The 23,821-nt window shown below is 43.9% G+C and overlaps 1 protein-coding gene across 1 annotated transcript in view; it reads right to left on the bottom strand.

The window, feature by feature from the left end:
• Positions 1-23,821, bottom strand: part of Slc22a3 (solute carrier family 22 member 3) — an 87,670-nt gene that overhangs the window by 17,057 nt on the left and 46,792 nt on the right. Inside the window, exons 3-5 of the mRNA XM_027401098.2 lie at positions 22,263-22,417; positions 20,990-21,158; positions 20,040-20,157 (exon numbers count right to left, since the gene is read on the bottom strand). Of these exons, the coding sequence (XP_027256899.1) occupies positions 20,040-20,157; positions 20,990-21,158; positions 22,263-22,417 (442 nt within the window). The remainder of the gene's footprint in view (positions 1-20,039; positions 20,158-20,989; positions 21,159-22,262; positions 22,418-23,821) is intronic.

Genomic DNA, 23,821 nt, shown 5'->3' with positions numbered 1-23,821 from the left:
ACAATATTTGACACACACCAAAACACCAAAAGACCAAAAAAAAAAAAAAAAAAAAAAAAAAAAAAAAAAAAACCTTTAAAATTGTCTTTGACTTCTGTCCCACTCCATTTTTGCTTTGTGACTTTCCCACTTAACAATAAATTAGCTAAAACATAAAAAATAAAAAAAAACAGGTTGGTCATTATCCTGTGAGTGTGAGAACATGAACCCTACTCCCCAGAACCCACGCAAAAAGCAGGATGTGGTACTGTGTGTTGGTGACTCTGTTTGAACTTGGTCAATTAAAGACCCTCTCTCAACAAACTGGGCAAATGCCTTCTAAGGAATGACACCCAGGGTTAACTTTTGGACTTCAGAAACAGGTGCTCACACACACACACACACACACACACACACACACACACACACACACACACACACACACTCATGCCCACTCACACGCACTCATGCGATATCAATTCATGTTCTCACTGGAGCTGTCTTTGCTTCTGGTTATAGGCGAGGTCTGATTATTGAATGGTAATACTATCCTCTGACTGGGCATCTATCCCAATTGAGCCAATGAGGAATGGGCATGTTACTCAACCTGGGCCAATGAGAAACTTGAGTCTTAATTTGAACAAATTAGAAATGGGCATATGTCCCAGTATGAGCCAATGAGAAAATGAACCCATGGCCCAGTTTGGGCCAATGAACAAAACATTCTGGAAAAATCCTTTACTTCCCTTCATTCAGAGATACCCCCCCTCTTTACCCACACACCCATACATACCTCAAAAAATTAATGACAAAACAATGGGCCCAACTAGATTTTAGCAGACACCCTACATCCACAGGGAACTGGGTTGAGAATGCAGCTGGCTAGTCAGGGTGGAGAGAGGGGTAAGTAGGTTTAATGAGTTGCCCAGACCCTGGCTAGGATACCTCTGAACCCTGCTGGATCTAGAATTCCAGACACATGAGCCAGTGAGTGTCTTTATTGTCCAAGAGCATTTAAATTGGCTTTCTGTCACTTGAAGCCAAAAGCAGAATTATCCAAAGACTCCAACCCAGAACAATCTCTTGCTTTGGCCACTGAATATTTTAGGTAACATAATTTTATTGTTAAAATAACTGCTTCCACATTCTAATTCACTCCAGTTCCAATTCACTGCAAACAATACTTGTTTCGGTGTAAAATTCTTGAGATTTGGTACAAAGCAGTGACTCAACCCTGCTTTTCAGAAGCCCAAGTAGCCATGTTGCCTGCCAGGCGACTATGAACTCCTGGTAACAAAGGGAAGTAATTGGAACCACAACACGGTTCTTCCCTGCTCAGTGAATGAAGGGATTAATAGTACTGCCAGGCAGGTAGGTATTTTGTTACAATACAGAGCGAACCCAGCTGGGCTTTGATTTACTAGTGTCGTCTCCAGTGACGCAGATATTCTGAAAGATGACCCACTTTCTGGATGTCCAAAGACCTCGAGAGACTAAGCTGTATCTTGGATGGAGCATATTCAGTCGAGTCCTGCCAACCCATGCACGTGGTGTCTCGGCTGCTGCTCTTTTACATAACACCTCACTCTGTAGCTGTGTTTCTTTCCTATTGCCAAAGGGTACCGGACTTTTGCCTAGTCTGAGTCAGACACAAAAGACCTGGAATGCTATTTTAGATGGTTACACATTTTTAAAAAAATGCATTTTAATAAGATATGGTCTCTATACAATAAAGCCCAACAACTTAAAATAGAGCCCTCTATGAGTTCTGATTTATCTATAATCATCTAACAATTACTGTGCCTACAACATGACACATGCTAATGACTACCAGGTTCTTTCACTATGTCCCCAAATTCTATCCACTCTGGGTGAGGGTAGCCTTCATCTGCTCCCTGTTGGAACAACTTTTCTTTCTTTAGATCCTCAGCAGACATAGACTCTAGAGTGACCCCTTCTTCCACACCTCGGTTGTCACTCTACTTCATCACACCTCTATGAGTTCCAAGTGGGATGAGACCTGATTTGTGGCAAAAGGGCAGGGAGTTGCTTGTGTGATAGTTGTCTATTTAGAGGCCAGGTACCTAGCAATGCTCTCAATGAAAAAGGTATTACCCAAGTTTCAGCTATGGATGCTGGCCTCCTTGTGTCTCACCAAGCTGAAGTGCCTCTTGCTATAATCATTCCTCCACTGTCTTTCTGTTCTGCCAAGGCTGCATAGACCATCAACAAGGAGGCAGGCTATGTTAAAAGACTACTCTGATTAACCTAGTAGCCTGGCACCTTCTGATATATTTCTTCAAGGTGAATTTTTAATTTAACTTGCCAAGAAAGATGAAGGCTTTATAAACAACCATGTTATAAAAAATGATGCTAAGAGCTCCCCAAATGGAGAACTAGTTTTGGGTCAGAAAACAACACCCAGATGGATTAGACTAGTGATGTGATGTTTGGTTCACAATATGTATTTTTTCACTCAACATGTTACTGAAGCACCATGAACTTGGTTTTCTCTTCAGTACAAGGATGCTAATACTCCATGATTTTGAAGGTTCATTTGGACACTGTGTACATGTAGACACATGCACGTGCAAGCTGGATGATGCCAATGTTAGGGCTATTTTTTTTAAAAAAATAACATTTACTTGTAGGGGATAATTCGCTCACCACTTACTCATAGCTACTGCTGTCACACAAACAGAGATACTCCAAAATGTACTGTGACATAAAGTCCTTCCCAACATGAGCTGCCACCACTCATTTTTAAAACTTGCATTTCTGTGCGGTATTTTGACTATAACAACTGCATTCATATCAGTTTGTCACCATTGACCTCCCAGGCTAAAGTAAAGTGGATGTGATTATTTTAAAATGCATACACAAGCTAATGTGTTCAACAGACTTGGTACTTGGAGTCTATCAATAGCCTGCCATACCCAGGGTTCAGAAAGTACACCAGAGATCGTGGCGTCTGACATGAAAGAGCTTTATCTCATTCCTAGGCAGAAGAACACTGCCTGCTCTGCATGAAAAAAGCACTACATCAAGCTATCCACAGTCCACACTGCCTGCTCTCCATGAAGAAAGACTACACCAAGCTATTTGCAGTCTACACCACCTGCTCTCCAGGAAGCAAGGTTGCCAAGCTACTTGAGGTACTTTGAAAAACTTAGAAAAAATCTATTAAACTATAAAACTAGGGCAATAAAACATTTACTACATAAGAGCTCATAAAGAAATTTCTATATTGACCCTTATATCCAAGGCTCAAGGAACATCAAGGAGGAAGGAGAGGGAGGAGTGTAGGAGGCAGAGGATCAGGACACCTGCTGAAGAGGTATCTTCTCTATGTGATAGGGAAACCACACCCAGGAAATCTCAATAGTATGGCTGCTTAAACAAGACCTGAGAAATGACAGCCACAGTTGACTGCCAACCTGAATGGGGAAATGTCACAAAATCCCACTATTAGAAAAAGAGCTATACCCTGCCGAGAGAAGGGAAAGGAGTCTGCTCGAGTGATGGCCCCTGGTAGGTTAACCAATCCCAAGCAGTCAGCTCTAAGTCCACATATACATAAACAACACTAAGTGAACCCAGTAGTGTGTGTGTGTGTGTGTGTGTGTGTGTGTGTGTGTGTGTGTGTGTCTGTGTGTCTGTGTGTGTGTGTGTGTGTGTGTGTGTGTAACAATAATACTTGAAGAACAGGAGGAGGCCATGGATTTGAGAAGGGTTTTGGAAGGAGTAAGAGGAGGAAAGGTAGTAGGGAAATGATACAGGAGTTTGATGTCAGGGGACTGAATTAGACGTTACTGAACTTGCCAGTAGTACCCATAGATTCCCATAATCACTATGGAAACAGAAAAGCTCTCAGTATCAAAGCTCCAGAAGGTCCAGTGTCTTCAACAACAGTAGCCCTCCTGGCTACACACAGACTTCAGTTCTGAATAGGCAAATCGGGTAAGATGCTAGACAAGGGAGTGCCGTTTGGTATGAGGAGAGGGAAAAAAGCCATCTACTACATATAAAATGAAACAGCCCAAACCCACCCCATCACAACTCCTATCGTTCCTGTCCCATGCATCAGGAGCACTAAGAATTTGGTGTTTGGCCTGTTGATAAGTAACAAGCAAACTCTGCTCCCTAGCCTAAGACGTCCACTCCACCACTAGGCTTCTCTCACACCTGTGCTGGCATAGCAGCACTACAGGCTGAGGTCAGCAAGGGGAGCAGGCACTGCTCACATATCACTCAGGACAAGGGTAGGAGGAACCAGTCCAGGATGGTGTTCTCTAAGCGTCAGGGTGGGGTGTTTGTGTTAGGGGCAGTGATCTCCTCACAGGAGGGGGCGGGAAGACACTCCTCCCTTTCTTCCTGCAGGTCTTACAGACAGGAGACCCTACATTCCCCCTCGAGGCTGCCACCATATTCTCATCCCTTGGTTCCTAGTCATCGCCTCCTGTCCTACAGCTGGGGTGTCATCCCCCCAACCCTGGATCCGAGCTGGTCCCCACCAGCTCCCTTGAATTTTTTGACCCAGTGAACCCTGTTCCTCAATGCTCAGCCTTCCCCTCTGTCCTCAGTGTGTGCTGGGAAAACTGGTGGCTTCTCCACCTAAGGAAAGGGTCTTCATATTTGCTTCTGTGGGAAATTGTGTTTGAGTTCTGTCACAGTTATATTTAACAGTTATAAGCACAAATCTCCTTTGCCGTAATGAAATAGAAATGCTTATCTTCCAGTCACTGTTTCTTAATAGAACCCTCCTATACTCTCAGTAGGTTTGTTTTCCTTTTTTGCTTTGTTTCTCTTTTCTTTTGCTTTGATAAGTGCTGGCTAATAATCCCCAGTGTCTTTCGCCAGGTATTTTTGAGTCCTCTCCTCTTCAAAAGCCCACTGCATAGCACAATGAGGCTGCTCTGCTTTGTCCCTTGTGACAAGATGGGACCAGCTCTGCAAATCTGCCAATGGGTTGTTACATAAAACTACTGTGACACAACCCTCTAGAACTGTTCAGTACTCCAGGTAGTGACTTCCAGGACAATAGGACAGAATAGCCTCCGCTCTCCTCTGTGAACCTGCAGGGCACAAGCAGGAATTAAGCCTGGGTTGTTTTAAAACCTTGAAACTTAGGTGGTGTTCATGACAGGTGTAACCTAGCTTCTCCTGGTTCATAAGGAACCTATGAAAGTGATGGTCACAAAAGTGACCTAAGCTCAGGCATCCAGGGATCAGTTCTCTGCTCTTGACCGTGGGTGTGAAGCATCTGTACTGTGACTTCTCTGCAATGGTGGACTGCAGTCTGGACTTGAGAGCCAAACCCTTTCCCTGAAGTTGCTCCCATTCTGGCATTGTGCCACTGCAACGGGGTCAAACCAAGGCAGGTACAGCTCCCTGGTGACTCCTACAGGCTGTCTGTGCCCCAGCTGAAGATGGACAGAAGTGTGCACTAAAGCCATTAAGAACTGGAATCCACAAGACCAGGCGGCAGATTCCAGTTTATAAATTATGTTAGACTCAGAAATGAAAAGGGTGCAATCATGTGTCTGCTTGTTAGCTGGTCCTCAAACCGGCTCAGTTACAGAACAGATTGGAGGAGCCATTCTTCAGCCTCACCCTGGATGAAGGTAACTGTACCAGTACAGACAGGTGATGTTTAACTCCACTCTGCACCCGAGAATAAGTAACGGTCACCAAATACCCTCACAGGGGCTCCTGAGATCTCTTTAGAATCACTTCTCTTTTCAGTATTTCACTTGGGAGTGCTGAGAAATTACCCAAGAAACTCAGGTATGATCGAGGAGTGTGGAGATCCATTTACATGGTCTACAATGAACATCCTAATCCTTTGATGGGGTCTGGGACTGGCCAGCTGCTCCTCTTTCTGGGTCTCAGTTTTCAGACTACTCTGAATACAGTAACTTACTGTTTGCTGGTGCATTCTTGTTGCTCATAGCAGAAGCTTTTCTAGGGGAAGAGGAGACACTTGAATGAGCAAGCCATGAGCATAGAACCCTCCTATACTCTCAGTAGGTTTGTTTTCCTTTTTTGCTTTGTTTCTCTTTTCTTTTGCTTTGATAAGTGCTGGCTAATAATCCCCAGTGTCTTTCGCCAGGAAGTTCCCACCATCCTTGAGATTCCAGATTGGAACTGTGCCAAAACAACCATTCAGCTAGGATCTACATCCTCGCAATGTGTGTTGATGTTATGCTGTACTTATTCCTGCCTTTATGAGCAGTGACTGGATCTACTCCAACAAATACACAGATTGGCTTTCATAGTCAACAAGTGTACTGGCGGAGATCTCAATTTTAATATCTTGTGTGTGTGTGTGTGTGTGTGTGTGTGTGGTGTATGTGTGTGTTTGTGTGTGTATAACCTCGAAGTTTATTCACAAAACAACCAAAACGTGCCAGGGCTCGCTTTGCTTGTCAGCACATAAAGGTAAAACTTGCATTTGGTTCCTTTAAACATGTCTGTAAGAGAAAATAAAGTATAGTGCAATAAAGAGCAGTCTTGGGAGACAGGAGAGATGGCTCACTGCTCAATGGAGCTTGCTGCTCAATCATGAAGCCTGGACCCCAGATCCCAGCATCCCAGGTGCCCAACCTGTTACATCATTCCAATTCATCATTCCAAAGGGAGTTGGGATAGTACAATCACAGAGGCTTGCTGGATTTCAGCCTAGCCAATAGAACACAAGCTCAGGTTCAAGGAGAAACCCTGTCTCAAAGGAGTAAGATGGAGGACTGACTGCAGCAGACACCACTTATCTGGTCTCTACGTGCACAGGTGGGTGTGTCCTTCACATGTATGTATATACTCACAATATACACACTCACAATATACACATATGCACACTCACAAAACAGAACTAAACAAATCTTTAAGAACAAAAAAGAGTACTTATTGATGAGACAGAAAACAGATCACAAAGAGGATAAAAATAAATAATAAATGCAGCAATACAGTACTATAGATATTGAATGTATGTGGGGCGACAGTCTTGAGAGCAAATATTATGCAGGTTATTTTTTTATAAAATAGCATCCAACACAGAGCCTTGTAATTCTCTACTGAATATGCAGGTGAACCAGTCTTAAGAGTGTTTCAATACACCTTTGTGTCTGAGATGGCCTCCTGGAAGCGCTGTTCATCTGGAGTTTTGAGATGTGTGCTCTGTGACTCAGCTTTTAATGTGAAAAAGGTTTTCACTACAACAATCAGTAATCGGCTTGTTGAAGTTGAGAGGTTAGCTATGTTTACACCGTGGAGTACACCAGGACAGGAGACTGTCGGTGATCCTGTGTGAGGTAGTTCTGTATTTCATCCAAGAGACAATTGAGCCGTCTGCCCTGAACTGCTGAGTGAATGCATGAACTGGCTTTTAGTGAGCTGTCTAGGTCAGTTCCCAGAGATATGTTTAAGCCTTGAGGGTTCCATATGATCCTGGAAATAATGAGTAGTGCTTAGCCTCCACTTCACTCCATCTGGTAAAATTAATCAAGCCAATATCCATCCAATAAGCCTCCCCAAGGCTCCTTCATAGTGCAAGCCATTTGAGGTGTGCTGACCTTGAAGCATAAGCAGGAAAAGGAAATCAAGACATCTTTGAGAGCAGATGAAGCACTTATGAACTCTTTTGCCTGATTAACATGGAGAACTCGTCCTTGAGGCCAGTGAAGGATCAGAATATAACGAACATGAGAGTTAATCAAGGGCCCTTAGGACCCATCGAGAATTCCAAGCTAATCAAGTCCATGGGGTTTGATTTCAGCTTTTTCTAAGAACAGGTCTACCTTGAACTTTGAAGGCACTTGGAGCAAAATTCAGCAGTTAGGGAGGATGCATATGTGTGCTTCCAGGTGTCTGTGTGTGCTTCCAGGTGTCTGTGTGCGATTCCAGGTGCCCTGTGTGTGCTTCCAGGTGTCTGTGTGTGCTTCCAGGTGCCCTGTGTGTGCTCCCAGGTGCCCTGTGTGTGCTCCCAGGTGTCTGTGTGTGCTTCCAGGTGTCTGTGTGTGCTTCCAGGTGCCCTGTGTGTGCTTCCAGGTGTCTGTGTGTGCTTCCAGGTGTCTGTGTGTGCTTCCAGGTGTCTGTGTGTGCTTCCAGGTGCCCTGTGTGTGCTTCCAGGTGCCCTGTGTGTGCTTCCAGGTGTCTGTGTGTGCTTCCAGGTGTCTGTGTGTGCTTCCAGGTGTCTGTGTGTGCTTCCAGGTGCCCTGTGTGTGCTTCCAGGTCAGCAGTCTCAATCCTGAGACTGCTTAAAGTCAAAACATTTAAAGGTTGGCCTGAGTTACACTCTAATTTCTGGTTATTAGGACCATGTAAATATACAAATGCTCTAATCACACCCTGCTCCCTAGTAATTAGTTACTATGATGTTAGCCTGAAGAAATACACAATTTATGTTAACCACCAATTCATTATACAGTCCAGGCATGGATGCAAATGGCTTGTGAACCCATGTAGTATGTCCACAGCATATAGGGATCTGGTCCGCTGGTCCAGCCTCATAACCCATCTAGAGCCCCGAGGCTGAGTTTAAGGCTGCCAGGACACATACAGGCATGTGAGCAAAAATGTTACAACCACTCACCCAGGGGTTCCTCTTTACCTAATCTCTATGGCTGTTTCTGGGGAAGGCGACAAATACTTGCTATTACATGAATAATTTCCCTAAATAGGAAAAAAAGCCCTTGGTTTTGGCCATTTTCTTAAGAGTCCCTAGGTCTTTTTTTCTGACAAAGGATTTAGAGGTCTCTTAAGAGTTTCTCTATTCAGGCCCTTGGAAGAGACAATTTACTATGAGAAAAAACAAAACAAAACAAAACAAAACTCTTGCCTCCCTTTCTACGCATGTGTTAAATTGTATTTTCCTCCTTCCACTAACCCTGAATTCAAATGAAGAATGTGGTCCATATTAACTCATTCCTGGTTCTGAACCAAGTATCCCATCAGGCCCTGTTGTCATGAGCAGAAAGGACCACAATTGGTACTCACATGCTGCTGTGACAAACAATTCAGTCACTTACTCTGGGAATCTTGAACTCAATTCTCAGAGGAGAGAGGATTTTATCCCAGGAAAATAAGGTACCTGATACCTTACTTGCTATGTTCCTGGTAGACCTCTGAGAGAGGTTTTGATGTGCTTGCTCCTGCAGTGTGTAGTATAATTTCCCCCTGCTGTGTCTGCATGGTGGAAACTATTGTTGTGCCCCAGTGTTCCCTCTAGCTCCATGGAGCACAACAGATTTCACCTACTCACCCAGACACACATCTTAGGAAGAATTCATGAAGAAAGGCAGTTGTCCTGGTAGGTCAGGGAGCGAGCAAGCTGTGCTGTCATGGTAACTGCAGCCTGGGGTTGTGAGCCACTATGGAACACCCACAGAGATAATGCTGTGGAGACTGGAGACTGTTCATCCCTCACCTCCACTGGAAAATACATTCACAGAGAGGCACTGTCTCCCATGTCCTCGAAGTGGGAAGTACAGTGATTTGGATCACAGAAATGGATTTTGCAGAAAACACGAGGGCTGGCCAAGGGCACAGGAACAAGACACTTGAGAGAGTCAAATGCCTTTCTCTATCACAGTATGAGTATGGAGACTCAAAGACAGGATTAGGGTGTTCAAATCCAGAAAAAGAAAAGGCAACCACACCCCCTATCCCCTTAGGCAGAAACCCAGAATTAAAAGAATGGAATTAGGAACTTTTGCAATTACCAGAAAAAAAAAAAAAAAAGAGCAACCAAACCAAACAGAATAAAGCCACCCTGTGGCCTTCATTGATTTTGTTTTGTATTTTAGTTTGCTGGTTGATCCAGGAGTAATGGGTTGGGCCAGAAGCAGGCAGAAGCATCTCTGTGCAGAGAGATGTTGGGAGTAGAAGGGACTCCTACCCCTGAAGGACAAAGCCAAGGTTGACTATTGAAGAGGAACAAAGGGCAACCCCTGACTCCCAGATTACATAACTAATGAATGACCACCAAGTGTGCTGTCACTGCGTGGAGCTTGGAACTCAACCCACACATCTGACAGTGAGCTTAGCCAGACTGAGAGCAGAGGAAGCAGGAAGGAAAAAAAAAAACTTCATTGCCTGGCTCTTCCAAGTGGAAACTGCTCTCTATGGCCAGAACTCCCTGGAGAGGGAGTATTTGTAGTATTTTCAATGAAAAGGGCCCCATAGGCTCATACATTGGCTTGTAGGTTTCAAAAACCCACATTAGGTCTACTCTCCTTTCTCTGCCTGAGGCCTATGGATCAGGATGTAAAAAGCTCTCAGCTACTGTGCCAGCACCATGCCTGCTTGTTTCCTGCCATGATGATAATAGTCTAACCTGCTGAAACTGTAAGCAGACTTCCAATTAAATTCTTCTTTTCCTAAGAGTGAGTTGGCCATGGTATCTCTTCACAGCAATAGAATAGAACCTAAGATGCACTTAACAATAGTTCTCCCTAGAAAGGGCAGATGTGGGTTGGGGAGTAGCTTAGGTAAAGAGCTTACCACACAAGCATGGGGATCTGAGTGAGCTACATCCCCTGCACCCATGTCAAAAGCCAAGCATGGTGGGACAGACTTGCAACCCCTTCACCGGGCAGGAGGGAACAAGAAGATCCCCAGGGGCTTGCTGGCAGAAAACTCCAGGCCAATGAGAAACTCTTATCAGGAGAACTGAAAGACAAACAAACAAACAGAAAAAACAAAAACAAAAACAAAAAAAACCCAAAACAAGATGGCCCAGCTCTCGAGACATGATACCCAAGGTGGCTCTCTGGCTTCTTTGACTATGAGTGGATACACGCTTAAGAGCCCGTGTGTGTGTGTGTGTGTGTGTGTGTGTGTGTGTGTGTGTGTGTGTGTGTGTATGACTCTCCCACGGCTGTCTCATACCTTCTTAGTGCTCAGTCCTAGGCAAGAGGGAACACATGGTCACCTTACCATACTCTCTCCATGCCTGTCCTGGGCTCTGCTAACACAACCACACTCGAGCAAAGCATCTGCAGAGGTGCACTACAGTCTTACACATGAAGCTCCTTGAATGGTAATGCCGAGAGTTTTCTGTCCACAGCTCTCCTGGGTACTTTTCAAATGTCAACTAAATAAAAATATATAATAATAATAATAAAGATGTTGCTGAAAGTTGACAGAGACAAGAGAGGGCCCCCACTACATGACTGCTGGTGCACAATGCTGCTCCTTGGTGAGGTCCTGAAAGCCTGCTGGCTCCTTCAGGCCCAGGCCATGTGCATTTCTAATTCAGTAAAAGCCACAAGATGCTCTGAACTATCCTCAACTTGTCCAATGTTCTGGAAGCTGTTGGGCAGAATTCTTTTGAGTGAAAGAAAGTTATTGCTTGTCAAGCTTGGAGAAGAAGTTTGGACATCTTGTCTTACTCTGGTCATCACAGCTGATACATCTTCATGGCTATTCCATAATGATTTCAGTTAGTCAGCTTTCCTACTGTATGCAGCCGTGTCTTAGTTTCAAAAAGTTAAAGACTTGGGAAATGAAGAAATCCATGTAAACATTGTAAAATCCTGCAAAGTATTCACAGGGCTCAGACCATTCTCTAAACCTGAAATGTGTTAAGCTAATCCATGGCTAAATGGCCTGTTTTGTGCTGTGCATTATCAAGTGTCTGGATATTTTTCATGCATTCAGGAGCATGAGTTAAAGAGAGTGTGACGGTATGCGTGCTAAAATCGTCTATATCAGACAGCATTGTAGGGTTAAGAGCACTCCTCTTGGGACCAGCACTGATCACTCTGTGAGAGGAAGAAATGCAGTTAGCTCTGGGTAGGTTTCCATCAGTGTCTTTCTAATCTCTTCACTGTTTCAAGTTCACCCTGGAACTGAACCAAGACAGACTTGCAGACCCTTCAGCATTTTGTGTGAGAGTATTTGTATCTCACAAATTGCTAAACACAGCAATTAAAAACACAGTGCAGTGGCTGGAGATACAGGTCATCAATTAGGGTGCACAAATGATTTCCCAGAGGACATGAGTTTGAATCCCAGCACCCATGTCAGGTGGCTTGCAACCTCCAGTGACTCCATCTCAGAGGAATCCAACACCACCGGCCTCTACAGGCACCATATGCACACACCTCTCTCCACACACACAAAATTAAAAGTAATAAAAAGTCTTCAACAAGACAACAGCACAGAAATTGGACTAAAATACCACATAGCCCCGATGGGCTCTACAGAAACCAGAAACACTACACAGCTCTCCTTTGTAAAGATCAAAGGACATGGAGACAAAAGTTGTTCTTTGGGAGACATCTACACCTCTGAAGAAAGGGACTTCCCAAGGACTCTCAAACTGGAAGGTCCCTTCCCATGGCAACGTTACCGTCTATGCCCACAGTTCACTAACAAGCAAAAGCTAGCTCAGTGCTCAAGTGCTGGAAGTCTGTCTAGTAACAGAGATGATGAGGTTTTAACCTTTCCTGTTGGGGTCTTTGATATTCATCATGAGCCCTGTTGGGGTCAAGAAGCTCAAAAACTGTCCATTCTTGATGTCATCTAAACACACTACTGTGGGAACTTCCCAGGAGCATGTTTAGAAGAGACAGTGTGTTGATAAGCTGAAGATTGACTATCAGCAGTGAGCTTATAAGGATGTTGTAATCAAGCCTGTGGTTTGGTTGGGCCAGAATGGCATGCAAACATAACTGATGAGCATGGACCTTCAGTCCTGTGGTATTAGAGGCTTTGTTACCTGATATTGTAACCTGTTATATTCTCTGTGAATTTCTCCCATTTGGGGATAGGTCAGGATTTTGGACGGAAAAAGATCATGAGGCTAAAGGCCTTAAAAATCCCTCAGTCAAAACTGCTGCCACAGTTACTGCCTACGTGGCCCAGTTCAGTTCAGTGTAGTGGTGATGGCCATTCTCTCTGTGTGTCAGCTCCTGGTAAATAAGGTTGAGTAGCACCCATTGATCAAGGAAGTATAAACCCATAGCATTTGCTTAACTCACAGTTACAGGTAGATTTGGAGATTTCTGATTTAGTTTTGGGCAATGGTTGCTGGAGTAACTACTCCAAATTCTTTTAGGATCCTCTGGAACCATCAGGTGAGCCTGGGAATATTTTCCTCTCATCCTTGGATGAAGTACAGAGACAAGGCTCAGCCACACAAGCACATTCAAGCCCCAGCTGCACTGCACCTGGCAATCTACCACTAGCTAAATCTCATCACCCAACCCAGGCCAGAGGGCAGGCAGAACATCCCACCTACCTTGAGGTCAAAGCCCTTGCATTGGCGCACCCAGAATCAACGGAACCAGAAGTGTTTTTATCATATGGAAATGAGGGAGAAGATGTGAGCCCTTCCAAGTAGTAAGCTGACCTCCCTCCCTCCACCAAAGGCCCTCTGGAGAGCCAGATGTGTGCTGACTCCTCCTCCGGCAACTGAAACAGTGCTGCTGTGATGGACCAGTGATACCAGGGAACTTCAACTGTGTGAAGACAACACCCTCCACTCATCTCTGCAACTCACAGAGACACATTGAGTATGCTGTGGTTGCTAAGGAACAGTGAGCTCCTGGCCACGGTCTACAAGGCAGCTCACCCCAAAATGTGGCTTTCATTCTGAGATTCCCATCCAGCCCTTGTGGTAGACAGAAGAGCAAGAGAGCCGCTCTTGACGCTCTTGCTGCACCTGGCTCTACCCTCAAGCAAGTGCAGTGTTCAATATGGACACCTGACATTCAGTTCTCTCCCACAAAACTACCGAGTGTCTATCACATAAGAGTGGAAAGTTGAACTGAGTCATCTCCGGCCAGGTGTCAGACAAGAAATAGCATGTTATAAATGGTGGGAAGTAAATTCAAACTGATACCAAAGGAAGCATTCAGTTACTGGAATATGCTAGAACTTCATGAGCAAAGCAAAAGAGGTGGTCAGATCTTTTATCCAGTGGTCATGCAGGGCAAGAGGTAATCCTAAAGACATCGTGAAACCCACTGTGCTTGGCTGTGCCCATGAGTAACTACTGTAGATGCACTAAGGATTTTATTCATATTTCTAGGTACACCTTAACAGTTACAGCCTTCGATGCTGGAAGTCGGAGTCAGCAGGTCTAGCTGTGTAAGCTAACCCTTCATATATGCACTGCTCACCACTGAAAATCCTACCCACCCAGGATTCTCCCCAGCTTCTACAAACCTCCCAGTGAGCTCAAACCACATACCTACTTAGGTTTCGAGATCTGTTTTGGGGACTCAGTTTTCTGTTCCCAGTTGACATTAGCCACTTTCATTTGGATCACCTATATTTTGTGCTGAAGGCTATTTCTTCAACAAAGCCAGGGCCACCAGGAGCTTGGGGCAATGAGACAAGTGCCGTTCATTTGAGATGTAATGGAAGGCAGTTATGTGCGTGTAAATATAGTCAGACTACATGATACCCTTAAATAGAAGCATCATTATGAAACTCATTGTTTGGTACAGCAAGTATATGCTAATGAAACATTAAACAACAAATAAGAGAATGCCTCCAGAAAAAGAAATAACAACTGAGGTGATTTCCTGAATAACCCACCCACATGATACTGCCTCTGACTGAATGGTGGGATCGAAACCGAAGTAGCTAGTCTCTCCCATTTCTTCCCTGAATTGGTTTGGGGGTGATCCTAATTTGTGCTGAATTTCAGCTATCTTCTGTAATCTAGAGCATGCTTGGAGAGCCATAAGCAAGGTTCCTAAGAACCCAGCTGTCAACAGTGGGACCAGCTGGACTTGGCAGGCGGCCAAGGCAGTTCCCAAGAGGACAGAGCTGCTAAAATGCCTCTAAGCTGCTCTGATTCCAGCCATTCTAACCTTCTCTGCTCCCTATGGATGAGTCAGGAATGAGAGTAGTCTCCAACGACAAGGTGACTACTACCAAATGATAACTTATAAATGCTGGGATTCACCGAAGAGAGCCTTTTTTGGCAAATAGGAATGTGTTGTCCAATCCCACCTTAGCCCTGAACATCCTTGGGAGTATATGAGAGTGAGATGCAAGTAACCGCCGTTGATGTCTGAGGTAACTGTGTAAACAAAGTTTTCAAGGCGGTCGTAACATTGACCCGTCAACACCTATTTAAGTGGCTGACAGGTGAGTAATTGCTATCTGCCATGCTTATCACAGCATAGAAACCATGAGAGGACCGTGCTTTGATTCTGGTGCCAGAATTGCTCAGCAACCTGTGTTGCTGCTCATTGTTCCTGAGTTATCATAAGAGGTAATTTGTATGTTATTATGCTTCATGGGAGTTAAAGAACATTTGAGACAAGAGTCTGTGGTTTGTTCAGACATAACTAAGTTTAGCATGGGTTTTGTACTAAAATGCTAATTCTTTAATTCTTAAATCAGTTGATGTAAAAAGGTTTGTGAGGCCAGGGAGATGGCTCAGTGAGTAAAGCACTTGCCGCACAAGCATGAGGACTGGAGTCTGATGCCCAGCACCCGTGTAAAAACTGGGCAAGCACGACACCCTAGCTATAATCACAGCCCTTTTGAGGCAGAGACAGAGAATACTCCAGGCAGGCCGGCTAACTAGATTAGCTGGGGTGACAAGCATTTACTTTAGAGAGATCCCACCTCAGTGAATAAAACAGAAAACAATCAAGGGAGACATCTAACATCAGGCTCTGGCTTCCACACACATGTATACACACCTGCAAACACAGGCATACACATGTATGCACATGGCAAACATACACACGTAGAGTGAGGGGTGCAGAGGGCAGCTTCAATTTGAAGATGTTTCAAAACCAAAAAGAACAGGTGGTTCCACATTGGAGGCTGCAACTTAGAAGGTGACCTAAAAATGTCACCAAACTAAAAGGCAAGAAAATGCCCAGAAAGTGCAGGATGGATGGAGGATCCAACACAGTATGCCTTGTCTACCCAAGATGAGGCAAAGTGAACAGCAACAGGACGTGACTAAAAATAGCCTCGAAGGACTGAAACTTGTGTAATTTGCCAAAGTCCAAAAAATCACAAGGAGACTAAAGAATGCAACTCACTGGACACTGTTAGAAGATACTGGGGACCAATTCACTCCTGGGGAAAGGAAGAGTTGAGCATGTAGCCTCTGTTCCTAGACAACTATAAGCAAAGGCAATGAAAAGTTGGTTAGGAAACTTAATATCCATATAAATATTCCAGGAATAAATGTAGCAGTAAGGGCAAAATGAGAAGAAGTCATTTGCAACTCCTGATGACTTAATCCCCTCCCCCAGACAATGATTGTCAGTCCCACCAACATCCCGGGAAAGACAAGCAGGTGAGCAGATATCTCCAGTGGAAATGTACTGAGCTGCTTAAGAAGTAGGCTTGCCAAAAATATCAAGCCTGAACTCAATTAAACTCTAGTTCTAACTGCTAAACTTAAAGAGAATACAAAGACAGAGGATCGTGTTAATGGGTTCTTAGAATCAATAAGCTGCGTTCTACCTTTTGACATTGTGACTGCAAGTTGTCATCTTCAGAGAATGGGGCAATCAAGCTACAAAAAAAAAATCACACACAAAGCTCATAATATTTGAAGCTCACAATTTTCCCCTTAGAGGCATTCATAGCTCTCCTTTGACGACAGGCGGCCCATAGGCTACAGGTCAGACAACTTTGCTTAAATAAAAACTGCTTAAGGCTCTTCATCCTCAGAGCTGCTCAGAAAAACAACAGAAGACAAAAGAGAGAACTCTAAAAGATATGTCACCCATCACAATATCTAAACTTACAATGGCTTGTAGCTCTCTGCCATCTTAAGACAATCAGGGAACAGAAAAAGCCACCTTGCTGTTTGATATTAGATATCTTAGTTTCTTTTCCCACTGCTGTGATGAAATACCCTGGCGCGAAGGCAGTTCAAGGGAGGAAAGGGTTAATTTAACTCTCAGTCTCAGGTCTATCATGTCAAGGGAGCCACAGCAGCCAAAGCTCAAAAGAGCAGGTCACATTATATCCATGGTCAAGCAGCCAGCATTGAATCAATGCAAGTGATGAATCAGTGCCTGTGACGAAATCAATGCATACAAACAGTCTTTCCATTCTACACCGCTGGGGATCCACACACAGGGCACATGCCTGCCCACGATTAAGATGGTCTCCCCATATCAACTGATGTCATCAAGACAGCCCCTCACAGACATTCTCAGAGGCTGACCTTAATCTTGGCGGTCCCTCACAAGTATGCCTGGAGGCATGCCTCCTGGGTGTCCAGTTGGCAATGTTAAGTGCCATAGTAGGTAACTGTGTCTAATCACTTATTCTTGGAGTAATGATATCCAGGTTATGTTTCAGATACCAACACCCTCCCCATTTACTCTCCTCACGACTCTCATCCAAAGCAGCTGGATCACAGCTTTGATTATTAGCATTGAGTCTAAGTCGGATGAGTCTCTCTCTCTCTCACTATCAATTCCTCGGTGTCGGGGTCCTGAGGACAGCACCTGTGATCCCAGCGTTGAATTGATATGTTTACGCTTCTATAGCAGAGAGAAATGTTACAAGACGCAGCGCCATGGCAGCTGGGATAGCCATCCAGAGGGGAGGGAAAGGCAGAGCAGAGAAACTTCAAGTTTGCTCACAAGCCAACAATTAAGGGGTTTATGTGATATGTGGGCAGAGATTCATTAACCTGTTTTTTCCTATTCTAATATGCTTGAAAATTTCTATATTACCCCCCCCCACACACACACACACAGGGGCTAGAGAGATGGCTGAGCAGTTAAGAGCACTGACTGCTCTTCCAAAGAACTCAGATCCAATCTCCAGCTCCCACGAGGCAGCTCCTAACCATCTGTAACTCCAATCCCAGAGGATCTGATGTCCCCTTCTGGCCTTTGTGGGCATTGCATGCATATGATACACAGCCATACCTGTAGGCAAAACACACATATAAACCTTTATTTTTATTGCAACAAATTTTAAAGAAAAACAATAGGTAAAGAAAACTACCATTAGACTAAAATACAGGAAGAGTAAATGTAGCTTTGGTAGCAAAATGCTGGCAGTGGAACTGTATACCACAATAAATTCCTCAGGGAATCAAATCTGGCTTTGGATGGAAACCCCTTGCCTATTTGGCTTTAAGTGAGAACCATGATGAGTCAGAAGCCACCACATCCAAGTTCAGGATCTTTAACAAGCACAGTCATGTCGAACGCTGAGTTCTCCCCAGCTAAAATGCTCTCTATCGTGAGTCTCTGAGAGCAGTGCTGAGCCAGACAGCACTGTGTGTGGAACAGTGCCTCTGTCCACACTTACATGGCTGTAGTATTTCATTTCACTAGCCACCAGCCTGCAGCTGTTGTTTCTTAGTTCTCACAAACCTTGGTCTACATCTTATACCCCTGGGACTCTGTGTGCAGTGTCTTCAGCATGCTGCTAAATGGATGGCAAAAATATCTGCTCGGCCATTAAAAATAAAGGCTGGAGAGATGGCTCAGTCAGCCAACTTCTTGCTTTGCAAGCATTTGGACCTGAGTTTGACCCCCAGAACCCAGGCAGAAAAGTGTCAGGCCTGTAACCATAGCTTTGGAGGGTTAGTGGATTCCCGGGGCTTTCTGGCCAGCCAGCCTAACCTCTTTGGAAACTTCCAAGCCAATGAGAGACTGTCTCAAAAAGAAAGGTGATTGGTGCCCTAAGAACAACATCTAAGGTGTGTCCTCTGATATCAACATGCATGCTCCTACATCCACACATGAATGTGTGCCCCCTACACACATGTATATCCACACACCAAACCCTAACCTCAACACATAAACCATAACCTTAACACAATTGTGAAAACCTACAGTGAGATCAAAGGAGGTCGATAGAGTGGAGGATTATTTCTTCTGCTAAGAGGAATTCCCATCTCAAATATTCATTCAAAGAGTAACAAGAATGAGCAAGCCTTAGTGGTACACAATTTTTAGGTCACACTGCATCTTTGCTAAGTGCTTCAGATGACTAGACCTGTAGCCTGTTCTTAACCAGCGTGCAACATCAAACAACAACAAAAAAAAAACTAACAGTCTATTGAAGCCTTCATAAGTACAGCAGCCACTGTTTTCTACCTCCTACAAGGAGGAAGAGGAGGAGGCAAGGGATGGAGCAGAGTTGTCTACCAAGCTCCTAAAGACTCCAGAGAGGGTGATGAACAGACTAATCCCATTTTTTCTTAGCAGATTTTTAAAAATCAGAATGTTCTTATCAAAACAAATGGAATGCTATAATGAAAACAGTGTCAGCAGGCCAACATTCTTCAAGGTTTAAATCAAGATTCATGTCTTCTAAAAACTGTTGTCTGCTATTGGTCTTCTTACTCTTATCCATTTCTGTATATGTTTATTATTCGGAGGTTGTTTAAAATATGTGCTGTATCCTCAGCTGTTAATCACACCTTCCAAAGGTCAAATAAGGAGCTACTCGCTTTCTCTGTTCCTTTTAGTTCTCAAGTGGGAAGGTGGGGAGGGTAAAAGTGGGGACAAGGACAAGGACAGAGTCATCCAAAAGGCTTTTGCTAGAGAAGGAATGGAGAGAAAGAAAGTAAAATGGTTGGGGAGGAAGAAAGAGAGGGAGAAAAACATAGAAGGTAATGCTAATCTAAAACTAAAATATTGCATTATTGCTCAAGATCTTGGGTGAATAATTAGCTTTTCTAAGGCTAACTTAAAAACAAGTCTTGAGGCTACAAAAATGGCTCAGTGGTAGAGAGTTTGCCTGGCATGTGCAAGACTCCAGGTTCGATCCCAAACATGGGTGGGAGCAAGGGGGAATAAGAGCAACAGATATAACAGGACCTAATTCATTAGAGAGACTCAGATGTTGAAAATAAATAACCTTATAACCAAGGTGGCTGAGGAGACACTACATCTCTACAGTAAAGAAGAATAGTGCAAGCACCTCAGAGTAACTGTTAAAAGGTGACCTGAAATGACCAGTTAACTTCAACTGAAAATGATCCAGTCAGATGCTTAATAATTTATATGGATAATTTTAAGGAGAATTAAGCAAGAAGTCATAAAGAGTTGCTTTGCCCAATTTAACAATGTATTACCAGTGACGAGTAACATTACCTCCGAGTAATTTGGCGAGAGGTATTTCCCATTGCACTTAGCCACGTGCCTGAGGATCTGCAAAGCTTTTTCTCCTTGCTTCCGTGTGATCAGCCAGCGGGGAGATTCAGGCACCACCCTGGCAAGGAGGGAGACAATGCAGGATTCTGTCAGAAATCTGAAAGCCCAAAAGCTCCTGGGTCTTTCTAGCCAAAGGGATCATGCAGCAAGTAGCTTACAGGTCAGGACAGTTCTCAGAATTGAAAACAGACTTTCGGAAATGAACTTTCTTTGAAAATTTACAATGAATGAGAAAAATGCTAACTTGCTACAATAAGAATTCTTCACATTACATAGCTTTTGCAAGCTCAGGGAACCCCACAGTACTGTGCCTCTGGATTAGGGCTTAGTTTATATCTAGGAGAAGGCAAAGTCTTTACCTTATTCATGGAGCCTGATTTACCCACACATTAAAATTCAGTGAGGGAATAAATTACTATATTCCCCCAGTAAGAGTCAAATGCATACATCTGGAACATCTTGATAATTATTTCTCCAACATTCTTAACCTCTCATTAATCAGAGAATGTCAATTTGCTTAATGGGTTTTCTTATCATATTTAATCTGCATGGTGAAACATCAAGTTTGTTATCTCATAATTCTCATAAAAGCATCACAGAGGGTGTAAGTCATAATGCAGTTACTTCATCTGGAATTTTAAGGGGTAAGTCATAATGCAATTACTTCTTCTGGAATTTTGTATTGGGGTATTTTACTATTTGTCATGACAACTGTCAGTCAAGCAGCCAGTAATGTCCGTAAATTGTCAGAATTCTCTAGTAACTCCGGAAGCCAGAAGCATTTTGGAGACCCAGGAAATTGCCTCTATTGCCTTCATTTCTGTGTTGGTTTGGCTTCTATGCTCATGTGCAATAGGATTAATGCAGTTTTATGACCAACACCACCTTACCAGTAATAAAGGAGGAAGAGAAAGCTGGGCAGTGAGATGGCCAGCTGGATGCCCTGCCAGCTGGGTGTAAAGTAGGCAATTCCCGGTAGGAGGATGATCCCGAGGGTGAAAAACATCTGAATCACAATTCCCACGATCCTCCTTTGTTTTGAACCCACTATTTCTGTCACTGTAGGGAAATAGACACAAGAGATTAGGGGCGCTCTCGGCCAACTGCAAAACAAACAGACTTGACACCCGCTTAGTGCTAGAATGTCAGGACATAGAGGCTTCCATGTGTGCTGAACTGCTTAAGATGGCTCTCTAGATACTTAATGTGCATTTCTTCTGCTTTTTCTACCCTGGCATCCTCAGGCTTCCTCTGGGTATGGTTGTGGAGGGCAAGGAACACCTATGCCAGTTTTAGGATACCTCAACATGGCTGTTGCAAAGGTCATTGCCATTATTAAAATAAACATATCAAGCTAGCTCACCTTTCTCACTGTGACGCTAAGGATTTGAACATTATAGTCCAGCTGGGAGATTATAATCATGGACATCATACTTCACCATCACAAGACAGCTTAGATTATGAATCCCACTGTTAGACTTTTCATGTATGTATCACATCTCTAAAATCCACCTGGGAAATTTCATAGCTGGAATCCTGACCTCCTCTGCACCTTCCCACTGGCTGGTTTTTCTGTTCTCAGCATCCTGAGGCATGTTTGCTGCCTTGTGGCCACCCTAACTTCACAGTCTTGAACATCCCCATAGACTCAGGTCGTGGTAAAAATGCCACACACTTCAGTTATCTCTCTGTTCCAGCCAGTGACTCTCAGGCCCTCCTTGTACCCTCTCTCTCCTTTTCCCACCATAAAAAGAGCATCAGGTACCTAAAGCATCCCTGCTAGGGTCTCACACAGTAGTCATGGGAAGTATTGGAAATTTGAACATCTGGGACAATACTATCAGATGATCTGTCTTATTGTCTTGGTCATAAACCCTCTACCACTTAAAGTAAGTGTTTGATTTCTACGAGATCAGAACCAAAGGTAGCAGCCTGGATCAAAGGCATGTAAGCAAGGGACAGTGTCTCAAATTCTCTATCTGGTTCCCATTTTAAAAGAGCATCCGGTCTCTGTGGCAGCTGGAGACCCCCCCCAAGGCCCTGTCCTACTAGTGGAAGTGCAGCTATGAGGTCTCCAGGATTTCACAGTGGGGGGTGGTGAACCAGACCTCTCCCCATTCTATTTCTCACAGGGAAGAGTGGTTGCAATAAAACAAGTCTTACCAATCACGAAGCAGGTCATCCATGCCCCCTTTCCAAACACACCTTGCAGGAAGCGGAAGATGACAAACACAGAAAAATTTGGTGCAAATGCCACCACGACCCCTGTGACGCCAACACCGAAACAGGATATTAAGTAAATGACTATCCTGCCATACCTTTATGAGAAAGAGGAGAGAGAGAACCTTAAACGTGGTCTTCAGCATTATGGAAATGGAATGAGACAGGATACAAAAAGAAGTCAAATGTGCAAATAAATAAATAAATAAATAAATAAATAAATAAATAAAAGTATGTGTCCTTTGTAACTTAACATTTACAGTAAACAATATTGATAATGATACCTGTGAAACCAGGTGGAACTCATGTCTGGGATGACATTACAAAATTAACAGCCCACAACACGTCCTTTGAGACTGAAGATTTCCCTGTGGTGACCCTCTCTGCCATGCTGCTCTTGCACAGTTTCCCTGCTGGCCTGGTTCTGACATCTGCTGTCATCTTTGTGGGTGGCGTCTTGGGGACGTGGGGCAGAATGAAGGCAGCCATGGCACAGTGTAGAAGCTTCTGTTTCAATCTCGCCCCATCCAGACACCAGCCATGACCTTGGGTAACTCTAAGACTCAGGTTGTTTGTTCTCTACCCACCCCTTTTCTCTAGTGAGTGGCTAAAAGGAGTAAATGGGGTTCTAATTTGAAAGCTATGAAGTCCCCAATCAATGTGCATTGCTATTGGTTCCTTGTGATTTATAGAGCTACAGTTATATACCTCAGACAAAGGGGCGGGGCACTGTGGTCAGCTTCCCAGTCTGCTGTGAACTGGGCCAGGTGACTGACTGACAGGAGACCTTTGAAAGCTTCCTTCCTATGTGATTTTCCTTACAAATTTCCACCAACGTTCTTACTTCTGCATCTTTGCATTAAGGGTAGAGAAGGAAACAGCCTTGATGTACACACGTGTCTTAAAAGTCAACTCCATTTTTTAAAAACGGTTTTAGGTTCAAACAATTTAAGCAGAAAAGACAGAGTTCCATGCACCCCTCCTTTCACACATGCATGGCTTGCCCTGTCACCGATTCCCTCACCCAGTGATGCATCTGTGACAATTAATAAGCTTAAGTTGACATATCATTACACAAGTCTACAGCTCACAATACAGTTTCAGGTTTCATTTTCCAGTGCTAGGGATTAAACCCAGGACCTTGCACGAGGAGGGTAAGGGCTCTGCTACTGAGCTACATCCCACCCAAGGTCCACTCTTGTGTTGGGCATTTCTGTGGGACTCAGTCACCCTTCCACATCATACAGAAGAGTCTCGTGACCTTAATTCATTGCTAGTAGGAATGCAAAAATGATGCAACCCATTATTTGTTTTTAGTGGTCATCACTCATCACCCCAAGCAACTACAAACTTTCACATTGTCTCCACAATTGGCAATTTTTTAGAAAGTTCTACCGATTTATAAGAATGTTCTAAGATTCTGTAGGATTTGTATAGTATGCAGTCTTTTCAGACTGGCTTCTTGAACTTAGCAATGTGGGCTTAACTTTTCTCTGTATCCT

Source organism: Cricetulus griseus, chromosome 2, assembly GCF_003668045.3.
Source record: "Cricetulus griseus strain 17A/GY chromosome 2, alternate assembly CriGri-PICRH-1.0, whole genome shotgun sequence".
Taxonomy (NCBI): Eukaryota; Metazoa; Chordata; class Mammalia; order Rodentia; family Cricetidae; genus Cricetulus; species Cricetulus griseus.
This window is presented reverse-complemented; position numbering and strand designations above follow the sequence as displayed.